Source organism: Erpetoichthys calabaricus, chromosome 18, assembly GCF_900747795.2.
Source record: "Erpetoichthys calabaricus chromosome 18, fErpCal1.3, whole genome shotgun sequence".
Lineage (NCBI taxonomy): Eukaryota > Metazoa > Chordata > Cladistia > Polypteriformes > Polypteridae > Erpetoichthys > Erpetoichthys calabaricus.
Window position 1 is genome coordinate 42,184,102 of NC_041411.2, and position 13,012 is coordinate 42,197,113.

General features: G+C 36.0%; 2 protein-coding genes across 2 annotated transcripts in view; one reads left to right on the forward strand and one right to left on the reverse strand.

Moving 5' to 3' along the window:
- Positions 1-13,012, forward strand: part of wsb2 (WD repeat and SOCS box containing 2) — a 53,304-nt gene that overhangs the window by 30,041 nt on the left and 10,251 nt on the right. The gene's annotated exons all lie outside the window — the stretch shown is intronic.
- Positions 1-13,012, reverse strand: part of rfc5 (replication factor C (activator 1) 5) — a 44,147-nt gene that overhangs the window by 14,062 nt on the left and 17,073 nt on the right. The window contains exons 8-9 of the mRNA XM_028825446.2: positions 11,264-11,393; positions 7,117-7,194 (exon numbers count right to left, since the gene is read on the reverse strand). Coding sequence (XP_028681279.1) covers positions 7,117-7,194; positions 11,264-11,393 — 208 coding nt within the window. The remainder of the gene's footprint in view (positions 1-7,116; positions 7,195-11,263; positions 11,394-13,012) is intronic.

Below are 13,012 nucleotides of genomic sequence, written 5' to 3' on the forward strand. Positions count from 1 at the left end.
TATTCCAAATCAAAACATGAAGAAAAATTTATTAAATTTGTGTTATTCCTTTACAGAAAGTGAAGAAAAAGGAATATTGGGCTGTTCAAAAAAAATAGCAGTGTGGAGTTCAATTAGTGAGGTCATTCATTGTGTGAAAAAACAGGTATCAATTACAGCCTTTATTTAAGGAAGGAAGGCAGCAAATGGTACATGCTGGTTATAATGCATTTCTCCCTGAACTCTGAGTAAAATGGGCCGCTCCAGACATTGTTCAGAAGAACAGCATACTTTGATAAAAACGTTGATTGGAGAGGGGAAAACATATAAAGAAATGCAGAGAATGATAGGCTGCTCAGCTAAAATGATTGCAAATGCTTTAAAATGGAAACCAAAACCTGAATAATGTGGAAGAAAATAGAAAACTACCAATTGAATGGATCGAAGAATAGCAAAAATGACAAAGACTCAGCCAATGATCAGAACCAGGATGATCAAAGAAGGTCTAAGGTTACCTGTGAGTGTTGTTACAATTAGAACATGCCTATGTGAAGCCAAGCTAATCGGCAAAAAGCCTCCGCAAAGTCTGATTGTTGAAGAAAAAAAAAAAATAAAAAAAGACGTGCTGAAGAGGTTATACCGGGAGAAATGGCACAACATTTTGTGGACAGATGAAAGCAAGATCATTCTTTTTGGGTCTAGGGGCAGTCGATGACCCCCAAACACTGAATTCAAGCCAGAGTACAATGTGGAGACAGTGAAGCATGGTAGCACAAGCATCGTGATATGGGGATGTTTTTCATACTAGGGTGTCAGGTCTATTTATCTCATACCAGGGATCATGGATCAGTTTGAATACCTCAAAATACTTGAAGAGGTCATGTTGCCTTATGGCACAGAGGAAATGCGCTTGAAAAGGGTGTTTCAACAAGACAACGACCCTAAACACATCAGTAAATGAGCAACATCTTGGTTCTAGACCCGGGGTACTCAATAGGCGGACTCCGGTTCACATCCGGACCCAAATACGGTTAAATCTGGACTGACGCCAAAACAAACATGCAAATTTAATCATAATCCAAATGAGTTCTCAATGAAGTGCGCAATTGTGATTCCGCGCGATATATCTTTGAGGTTTCTACTCGGTTTGGTTGCTTCATCTATGTCCAATCACAGCAGCTGTAACAGTATCGTCATAGCAACGTTCCCACTACTCCCCGCCTCCCCCCCAATACTCGCTCGCTCATTCACGGCAGCCAGATTTATGTACCGGTCACGTGCTCTGGGTCAGGCCGGTGAACAGGCAGTCTCATCACTCGCAGGCAGTGCAAATTTCGATAACTGAATTTTTTTTTTGCTGACTGAAAGTGAAGATGGCTGGCTCAAGACAGTACATTGATAAAAAAAGAAAAGTTGATTTTGAAAACCACGAATTTAAGAGTGAGTGGACAGAAAAATATGCGTTCGTGCTCCCCGTGGGAAGCAGAAAACCAATGTGTTTAATCTGCAACGAGACGGTAGCAATAATCAAAAGTGGTAATGTGAAACGCCATTATGAAACCAAGCATGCACATTTCGAACAAAATTACCCTCAGAACTCAGAGGTAAGGACCATAAAAATAAACCAGCTGAAATCATCATATGAAGCTACAAGCAGTGTAATAGTTAGATCAGCCACACAACAGGAGCGGGCAACAGAAGCCTCACTAAGAGTAGCATGGGTCCTGGGAAAAAACAAGAAACCCTTCTCTGATGCTGAAGTAGTCAGAGTGTATGAGTGAAGTGGTGACTGCTCTGTTTGAAGGGACTCAAAAGGATGAAATAATCCAGAAAATAAACCAAATACCCTGTTCTGATTCCACTGCTGCAAGACGAGCTGAAATACTCGCTGATGATTTGCTTGAACAACTTAGTTCTGCTATAAAAAAAGCCAAATTCATTTCATTGGCTGTGGATGAATCCACAGATATCACGGGCAATGCACAACTCATGGTCTTTGTCAGATTTTTTGATGAAGGGAGAATTTCATGAAGATGTTTTGGGTCTCACAAACCTCCATGGACACACAAGGGGGGATGATATCTATGAAGCAGTGACAGATGCTTAGAGACAGAGCGATAGACCTGAAGCATGTTGTTTCCATTGCTACTGATGGCGCACCATGTATGATTGGGAAAGAGAGGGGATTAGTGTCACGCTTGAGAACTCACCACCCTGACCTCATGGCATACCACTGCATAATTCACCAGGTGGTTTTGTGTGCCAGCCTTGGAGAAAGGTACTCAGAAGTCATGACAACAGTCATGAAACTAGTCAATTATCTGAGAGCATCCTCTGCTTTGCAACATCGTTTATTGCGCTCATTTCTAATAGAGGTGAATGCAACATTTGATGATTTGCTCCTTCACAACAATGTCCGGTGGCTTAGTAAAGGCAAGGTACTGGAGCGTTTTTGGGCACTGCGGAAAGAGCTGGAGACATTTCTGTTGGATCAAAAGAGTGCAAAAGCCAAACTGTTTGTGGATTTCATGAAGAATGACAAGAAAATGGAAATTGTTGCTTTTCTAACGGACATTACTTCCCATCTTAATGACCTTAATATGAAGCTCCAAGGCAAAAACGGCAGTGTGTGACCTCATGTTAGCTGTCCGTGCTTTGCAGAGGAAGCTGGAGGTGTTCAAATGTGACTTACAGCAGGACCTGCTTCACTTCCCAAGACTTTTGGATCAGACTGCAGGAAAACATCACCATCACAATTATGCTGAATTCCTAAACAAGCTGATTAAAAATTTCCAAACTCGCTTTGAAGATTTCCCTTTGGGAAAACAAGTCTTGCTGTGCATCGAAAATCCATTTCTTGTCAAAAATATTGCAGAATTCTCAAATGAAGCCACAAAAGTCTTCCAATGGGCCAGTGCTGCTTCTCTGCAAACAGAGTTAATTGAGCTACAAGAAAACCTAGCACTGCAGGAATCTCACTGTGACCTTGTCACCTTCTGGACAAAGATGGTTACTGCGGCAGGTGTTCCTCTCCTGCAGAAGATGGCCCTTCAAATTCTTACAATGTTTCCCTCAACGTACTGCTGTGAATCTGCCTTTTCCACTATGAACATGGTGAAAAACACATACCGCAACACCCTCACCAATGAACATTTACATCAGTGCCTCCGCCTTGCCCTCACACCTTTTATGCCCAAGTTCAAACAACTGGTGGCACAAAGAAGGTGTCACCTTTCACACTAAAAGGCCTACCATGTCATTTTTTTGTGTATAGTTCTAAAGTTTGGGGATTGCCTTTTTTTGGAGTTCTCTATTTGGAATTTGACCGTCACTTTTCCGGACCTCAGACTGAATGGAAATTTAGTAAGTGGACCTTTCAAATTTATATTTGAGTAGCCCTGTTCTAGACCAACAAGATTGACTTTATGGAGTGGACAGCTCAATCCCTGGACCTTAATCCAATAGAAAACTTGTGGAGTGACATCAAAAATGCTGTTTCTGAGGCAAAACCAAGAAAAGCAGAAGCATTGTGGAATGGAGTCTAATCTTGGTCTGGGATACCTGTTCACAGTTGCCAGAAGTTGGTTGACTCCATGCAACACAGATGTATAACTACTGTTTCTGCGAATTGTTGCACAACTAAATATTAGTTCAGTGATTCAAAGGAAAAGAAAATCTTGAAACATTTTTCAGTTTATACAGTGAATATTTGAGCTTGTAAAAAAAGAATGCAGACACTATTTTTTTGAACAGCCTAATATTCCCTTTTCTTCACTTTCTGTAAAGGAATAACACAAATTTGATACATTTTTCTTCATGTTTTGATTTGGAATAGAATGTGGAGTGTTCCCAATGCATTAGTTTATATGGAAACAAAAGCTATTATAAGGATTTTGTGCTTTATTCACTTTTTTTAAACACACTATTATTTTGAACACAATTGAACATACATATACACACACACTGTATTTTTACATACACACAAACCGTTTGACAAGTTTTAGCCAGCTGCTTTAAAACACATTCCTAATTTTAAAAGTACACTCCTAATTTTAATAAAATTAAGCTGAAGATCCTTTCTTCTTAAGATGCAATGGACTACAGTGTTCACCACTCCAACTCTAGGGAACTCAAGTTACTTTTTCATTTATGGAACTCTATGGATGACAAGCCCTTATTATGAACTCAGTAATGTGATGGCTAGATATCCTGTGGCGGCTACATAAGTTGCCATAAGTTTTTTTTTGTAATTAATAGCTTTATCCATCCATAATTTTATAGACTACTTTTCTTGGTGATGGTTGAGATTCTAGTCACAGGCTATACTACTTTTTCTTAAAAGGCTGAACACGTGATCTTTTCTTTTATAATACTACCAACACCACATTCACTATAATCTCTACTAAATGGCAGCGAAACTGCAAAAGGCAAAATTAAATTGTGCCTCCAATTATCAAATACAGACAAATGATCCATGCCATGCTCATTGGCACTATTATAAGCTTTATTTTTGGCCTAAATTTCAGATACAATGTGTTTAAACTTCGACTACGTTATCAATGAAAGGCAGAAAGCAGACTGTCAAAGATAAAAAATGAAGCACTAAATTTTAGTCCTTGGTTGCTTAGTTAAAGTCAGAGAATATTTTCTTAACCTGTAGATGGTAAAGGATACAAGAGTTGATTACCCAAACTGTGCAGATTCAGGATATGCTTATCAGTTAGATTACCACTCACATACAAAATTCAATATGGGTATTGAAGATTTTTTTTTTTTTTTTTTAAATCAAAACCAAGAAGCTTAAAGTCTTATTGCCTCAAAGTGCTTGTTAAAAGTTTGAAAAGCAAAATATACTCCATTTATTACTAATGCAATCTCCATTTTGTTTTCCTAACATTGATCATCCCTGTCCAAACTCCTGAACCAAACTCCCAAAATACTGATACGTAAATTTCTTTTTTGCCACCTTTGCAGGTCAAATGCAATGTTCAACACTTTGCAAAGCTACTAAATGGCTCCACCTACAAGAGGAACATCTTGTTGCTATGGGAACCTCAAAGAGTCTCCAGGGCAACAGGAGTAAGAAAACATCTAGCGTCAGCAGGCAGATGGTGTCAGATTCAGGCACAGGTCTCTACTGGGTATTTGGCTGCTGTCTGCTTTTCCGAAGCTACCCAGATGCATCATATGATAACTACCCCTTTGTGGGTTTTCCACCAAAACAATTCCCAATGAAAGTGGGTTTAAAGCAAAAGAAAAAAAGGGGGGGAAAAAAAGCTCAGATACCACTAACCCCCTCAACATCAAAATATAGATATTTACATTATATACATACATAACAGAATACATAATATATAGTGCAAAACACACACACACAGTATGCCTTTGAACATATGAATACATGCACAAATTTTACTTTTTTTTTTTTTAAAGGAAATAATGTCTCTCAGTAAGAAGCATAATATAAAAAGTGAAAATGTTGAATTTTAATGTAAATTAGTGGTAAATCTTAACAGCTACTTCAATTATTTAAATGTCATTGACAGATGGATACAGAGGAACTGTATCAGCCTGCTGGCATTAGGAAAAAGTTAAATGTCAATTCGATACTTAAAAAAACATGTATCAGAATTATTATTTCTCCACCTAAAAAAAGGTACCAGCAAAAAATGACATGCTCCCATATGCTTAACTTTATATTTTCTTTCCACACAAGCTGAACAATACTTGAACTTGCCAGATAATAATAATAACACAATAGTGGTAGCTGATTACTGGTTCACAGGTGTAAGATTTTAAACATTCGAATATACTAATTGTCATGAAAATATTTTAAGAGTTCTTCATCACCTCACTCCAAGCCATTTTTCAGCAAAATCTAATATAAATCAAATTATTTGCTAAATATTAGGCACTGTTAAATTTTATATAATGCTGGAATTAATGTTTTAGTTATTCTGTATGATCTTCACATTTTTTTAGTAAGTAACTTTCAATTGATTTTGGGAAGACTTGAAATATGGTCCAACATTCTCAAAGAAAATGAGTGAATGGATATAGAATTATTTAATATTCCTGCTCCAGCTGTAATGTATAGTGTCTATACAAAGAATATCATAAAAGACTAATAATTTACAAATTTCAAAACACTTAAGACAATACACTTCCAATGCATACAGACATGGCTGGCAAACTAAAAATAAAGATGCCAAGTTCCAAAAAGCTAACATTGACAAAATGTGCATTTCTGTGGTTTCATTAATTACTACATTTCTGCACTTCTAGAACTATTTTCTTTTTAGTACTTGTTTTAAAATGTAAATAAAATAATCAATTTTAATTCTGCATCTTTGCCCCCATAGTTGTGAAAGAGAGAAAGGACAAAGTAGACAGAGATAGTTATATCTTGGGACATGTCAGACAGCAACATAAAGATATACTTTATGAAAACGTTTCATCCATGCCAGTTTAATCACCATTCTTTTTGGCATTTGCTTTTTGTCTAGTGTATATATGGGCATAATGTTGCCGCAGAGAGACAAAAACAGACATGCCCATTATTACCAGGGGATAATTTGGTTTGTGCATTAGTCAAAAGTGGTAAAAATGTGAGGGTTTGCAAAATTAACCTTACATATGTCTACAACAGTGTTCTTTTAAATAAGAAACATTCTTAGAATTATATAAAATGAATAAAGATAGGGTTAAAAACATTTTTTAGTGCACATGCTGGGTGCAGCTTCTGAATTGTAGTGGAAACATAATGGTATATTACACAACAGGTATAATACACGTGTTGAACCTTTTCAATAATATGTTATAAAAGGATATGTTCATATTGTTATTTCTTAAATTTCAGAATCAACTGATAATCTTCCAACTTAGTTTATCTTGGTGTATATAAAGCATTAAGTATGAAAGATACAATTCATGCTCTTGCTAAGTCAAGTTAATTAACCTATGCACACAGCTCAAACCAAGTAGCAAACAAAAGCAGACACAATCTTGTCCTAGCTTCCAATCTATACACAAATTAAAAGGTGGATAATCAATGTCTTGCTACATTTTCCAAAACATGTAAAAAGTACCTACTGTACTTAACCTAATGTAGGAGAGTAAATAATTACAACTACCTACCTCTGTGTACCAGGAGATGAATCTCAGTTAGAATGTCATGCAGAGCCAAACCTTTCACAGTTTTAAGTTCCATAATGTCTATAAAAATAAGTGCTAAGGAAATTATGAAGCAAAAGACTTACTTCACTACACATACAAGTAAATCCATACTAATTTACAACAAATAAGAAAAAAATGTAGCAAATAAAGTCATAGAATGGAAGACAACATGATAACCAATAACCATTACAGTAAAGACTACAAGTTTGATAGTAGTAAATGTCCTTTGGCAGACATATGTAGGATGAATTACTTCTGGCCAGATGCACACAATATAATTAAAACAGACTAACATTTATTTTTATCTCATGTCACAGAAACACAATCTAGTTGTTTTTTCCGTAACCTTTAGCTTGTTTGACTTCTACTACATTGAACATTAAACAGTAACTATTTTAAATCTAGAAGACAAAAATACTGAGTGACATGGCACTTGTCATAAACTAGTAACTTACCAGTTTTATCTTTGTTTACATTTTCATAATTAATGTACTTTACAAGGTTGAAAATAATTCAAAGTAAAGCACAATTGACTAATGCCAGGCATATCTTTTAAAATTCACAAATGACATTTGCAGAGAATATGCATCATATACAAACCATTCAACACCTTGATTATATTTCTTTAGATGAAATTCTTAATTTCAGTTTCAACTAGATTTGCACAATAAGAAAAGTGTATTTCAAAAAAATATTTGCATGTCATAACTATATAAGGAAATCTGACTTCTTTAATCATGTGTCACCCCCCAATCTGCTGTTGTCATAGGCTTTGCATTAACAACCACTTCAAGGGCTTACTGAGAAAGTATTGAAATGCAAACAGTACTTGTGATAGAAGATCCTGTGAACATTTATTATATATTATATATATAAAAAAAAAAAAACTTATGAATCATAGGAGTCAAAGGTGACTTGCAAGAATCATACAAGCAAGCAGACAGGCTACAACCAGGCAGATATTGGCTAAATTTGACACTGATGTGTCAAATGCCATTTCAGGGCATACCATTTGATGGACTGCTATAGTCCTTTCAAGACAGTGTTGAGTTCTGATATTATCAGTAAGAAACCAGAAAGTGCATGTCTAGTGAGAAAAGATGAATCAAACTGGAAAGGAAGAAAGCTGCTTAGTTGGACATATCCAAGTTTATTTTGCATTATGCTGATGGAAGGATCAGAATTTCACACAAGCAGTATGGACAGTGGCAGTGTTATGGCGTGGTGAAAGTTTTGATGGCACATGTTATAGCACTCAACTACAAACTAAAGAATACCTGGAAAGCAGTTTATCTGAACATTGTTGCTGACCAAATTTGTCCCTTCACAGCTACAATTTATCCACAATTCCATCCATCCACTTTCCAACCCGCTGAATTCGAACACAGGGTCATGGGGGTCTGCTGGAGCCAATCCCAGCCAACACAGGGCACAAGGCAGGAACCGATCCCGGGCAGGGTGCCAACCCACCGCAGGACAAACACACAAACACAAACACACCAAGCACACACTAGGGCCAATTTAGAATCACCAATCCACCTAACCAGCATGTCTTTGGACTGTGGGAGGAAACCAGAGTGCCCGGAGGAAACCCACGCAGACACGGGGAGAACATGCAAACTCCACGCAGGGAGGACCCGGGAAGTAAACCCAGGTCCCCAGGTCTCCCAACTGCGAGGCAGCAGCACTACTTATCCACAATTCCAGCATGATAATTCAGGTGCATTGTGTACATCATCATATGGTTCCAGGAGCATGACAGAGTTTTCATTCCTTCAGTGCGCTGCACAATTCCTTGATCTCAACTATAGTCAGTATCTTTGGAATAAGGTAGAAAGGACTGTCTGCAACAAAACCATACAGCTGAATCTGAAGCAACTTTGAAAAACAGTTATTTCTGCTTGGTACGATATTCTTCAACTACGTTCAGTACCTTGTGGAATCCAAGCCCAGATGAAATAATGCTGTTCTGAAGGCCAAAGTAGGTACAACACACTATTAGATACTGTAGATGTACCTAATAAACTGAAAACTCTGTTTGTTTGATCACATTGTTCTAGCTTGGAATAACCAACTGAACATTACCTTTGTGGTTATGATAAATAACTGGATTGGTTAAAAGCAATTGGATATACATGCAGATAGTATGAAAACTTCAAACGCAAAATCAACCCTGGGGATTCAAGTAAAAAAATACTACTGGACCTGCTATGTCAGTGTACTTATCCAATACAAAAACAGTCTATATCAGGCATTATTATGGCAATTAACAACCCTGGACAGGACAGCAGTCCATTGCATGGACATACTTGTGCTGGGGCCCATTTGGCATTGCTAATTAAGTTAACATAAAAGTACCAGGAATAAAAACCAAGCAGACAGAAGAGAATGTGCAAGCTCACAAGAACATGAACCAAGTGCAGAATAAGACCCTAAGATGTTGGATGGGTATGGCAGAAGCATTAACCACCGATCCACCAATCCTATTCATAAGGCAAAAAAAGAAAAAGAGAATGTGCAAGAAAAAAATTCTAAACATAAGATTTTTAATTTTTTTTAATTTCAAAAAGTAAACAACTATTTGGTGCATTTACATAACATTACACTCTGACAACATTCTACCATGTACATCACTGAAAAACTGCTATGTTAATGAAAAAACCACTTGACAAAAATATGAAAAATGTTCTCAAATAGTATGTACTGGGTTACATAACACACAGACTACAATCACAACTTTGGAGATGAATGTGAATCAAAATGAGCACTACTCTTTACAGTTAGGCTTTGAAAGACACACAATTCTCTCTGCTATAACAACTGAAGAAGGTTGAAGATGCAGGGCTTGTTTTAGTAGGAAACCATTTGGGCATTTGATTCCATTTACTTTATAGACCAGTCAAAAGGCTGGGAAATTATCAGAGCTGCTGTGCTTAAACCAAGTTCTTGTGCAGCCATATCATCCAAAAACAACTTAACTTGCACGATGAAAAAAAAGTCTTACATTAAGGGGGAGGATTCTTGGCGCACAAACTCTTATGAAAGGCAACTAACTCAAAAAATTAGTAGCAGAGGAAAACCACAATTTGGATGCAGAGGATCACATGGCAAAGCCAAATAAGTACACTCTACCAACAACCAAAGGTAAGCCTGGAGATAAGGAAATGGCAGTCTGCACAGCACTGGACATCTTACTGAATGCCCAGTATCATTACTGCTTTATCTCTGTAAAGATAAATTACAACTATCACTAATTTTATAAACAGCCTGTACAAAGTAACAATTAGGCAACCGTATGCTTTTACAAGTATCTCTGTAAATGGCAAGCAAGAGAACCCATATGACAACATAACACTTTAATTAATCTCTTTCGCTCACTGTAACATGTTAGATTTGGACAGCCTTTAAATATGGCTTTAATGCAGATTTTGTAAAGGTAAAACAACTTAAAATATAAAAAATAACTTTTTCTAGGAAAAAACAGAAAACCTCTTAAAGCTAAAACTGTTTAATGTACTGCCATTTTATGTATTATTTTGTTTCTGAACTGATGACAAGGAATCTGAATACACAGAAAAAGAAAGTTAAGTAGGATTATTTGTGAAAAATCTTAATTGTTGGCTTTAAGTTGAAAAAAAAAAAACATTTACATACACAACCCACATTTTTTTTGACTTTACAAAAATATACTCCTCAACTAAGGATACAAAAAGCAAATCATGAAACAAAGCAGTCAGACCATTAAAATTTAGATTAAACTTAAGAAAAGTGAGAAAAATATGACAAAGTCACTTACAAAAAACGGGTGCTTGTTCAGTCCTGAAAGGTTAACATCAGATTAAAACAAGAAAACACAAAAAAAAAATAAATAAATAATCAGAGGAAGAAAAAAAAAAGAAAGAATTACTTTAGAAGATGCTCTCTGAAAAATTTCCTTTTTGAAACATTAGGTTATATACACACACACACATAAATATATAAAGTTAAAGAGATTTACTCTTAATTCCATTAGAGCACAAGGAAGGGTGGAAGATTATTTCTTTGACTTGGATTACAGTTTGTTTTTCCATAAATACATTCTTCACCACGTAAGTCCTAAAAAGGATACTGTTGTATGCTGTTGTGAAGTCTTTGTTTAGCATCCAGTCCAGAATGTTAGCAATATCAGACTTCAGAGGATGACCAGTACACATATAGACTGTTTCTTCAGTAACTACTCCATATGCCATATGGGTACTCTGTTAAGAAGGCGAGATTTTTTTTCGAACGCAAGGAGTTAAGGGTTTGCAAATACTGCTCATTACTTTTTCTTTAAGTAAGAGTTTGTCATTTTCCATGTTTCACTTCTAACATTTACAAAACAATGCATTCTGTATTTGGAAAGTAGGTTTATGACAACAAAAAGAAAGGAAATAATCAATATCTTATCAATGCTTTTTGCACTTTGTTTTCTAAAGGATGAATAGTGATTAACTTATCAATTCAAAATGGCTAATATAGTTTTCCTGCAAACTAAGCAGTTCATAAACTTAATTGAGCCAGTTTATTAAACAAAATATCTATAGCTAATTAGCACATACGCACAATACAGCTAAAGTATTGAATGAATATGAAACAAATGCATTTATACTTCCCATCAGTGCCTTTAATATTCTCAACACTCTTGATCTACAGCGAGTACCACATTGATTGGATGTGAATACATTAATAAACGATATAACGGCACAATAGAGAATTTCAGTGCATTATTCCTGAAACCAGCAAGACCTCATACATCAAAGCAGGTAACGTTCAAGATGATCACAAAACAACTAGAACACAAGGACAATAATCAAATTTACTTGAAAGTTATTAATTTAATGGTCTAAGCTTTGATTGTATGCTCCTCCCCATTTTTTTGGTAAATTAAAAGTGTCCAAAACTTCATGCTTAATAGCTGGAAATAAAGTATATAAAAATTGTGGCATCACAAGAGAAAGCGATCTTGTGGCCAGATACTTTTCCATTCTATAACACCATTAGTTACAAATCACACTCCGTCAAGAATAGCCATTCATTGTCTCTCTCTCTCTGTGCATCATTAAATGTTTCCAGCTCCTTACTACCAATTGCAAGTCATTTTGTGCCTTTCACAGCAGCCATAGGCCATACAATTTCCCTTGTTCTTTTGTCTTCAGTCTGATGCGACTCTTCCTCATCTGTATTCTGGCTCATATAAACATGGTTCAATAATTATGGATAAACGTGTATTAGTACGCATGTCAATGCCTTTGCCTAGATGCATAACAAAATGATATATAAAGTAAAAGATCAGCTATGGAAAAAAAACTAAGTTTCATAAAGATGGCTACCAATAAATACGTCCTTGGGGTTAAAAGGGAATCATACAGGTACAAAGATGAAGACATTTGGACTCCTTTTAACAATGACAAAGCCTAACAAATTTGAAGTATATTTAAAAAAAAAAAACACTTTACATAGGCAAAGTGCATGCAATCTCAGGATGTGTATCAATAATGCAGAAACATTCGCTTAGCTGGCATATTCAGTAAGCTTTACAGCTTTTGTTTCACAACTGGAGTACCATACCACTTACTGTAACTAAACTGCTTGTGGAGTTGTTTTTTCCCCTAATAAGTAATAAACACAACTTCATATGCTAAAACAAGTGTCAGAGAAAAGTGAAGAATGCAAAGATCGCAATTCATTAAAAAAAAAAAACGCAACACTAAACCTGAACTTTAATTCCTACAATATATTGCTACCTCAATATATTGCCAAACATTAGATATCACCAAAGCAGAGTTCTCAGAAACCAAAGACCAACCAAAAAAAAAAATTGTAAATTTTATGATCC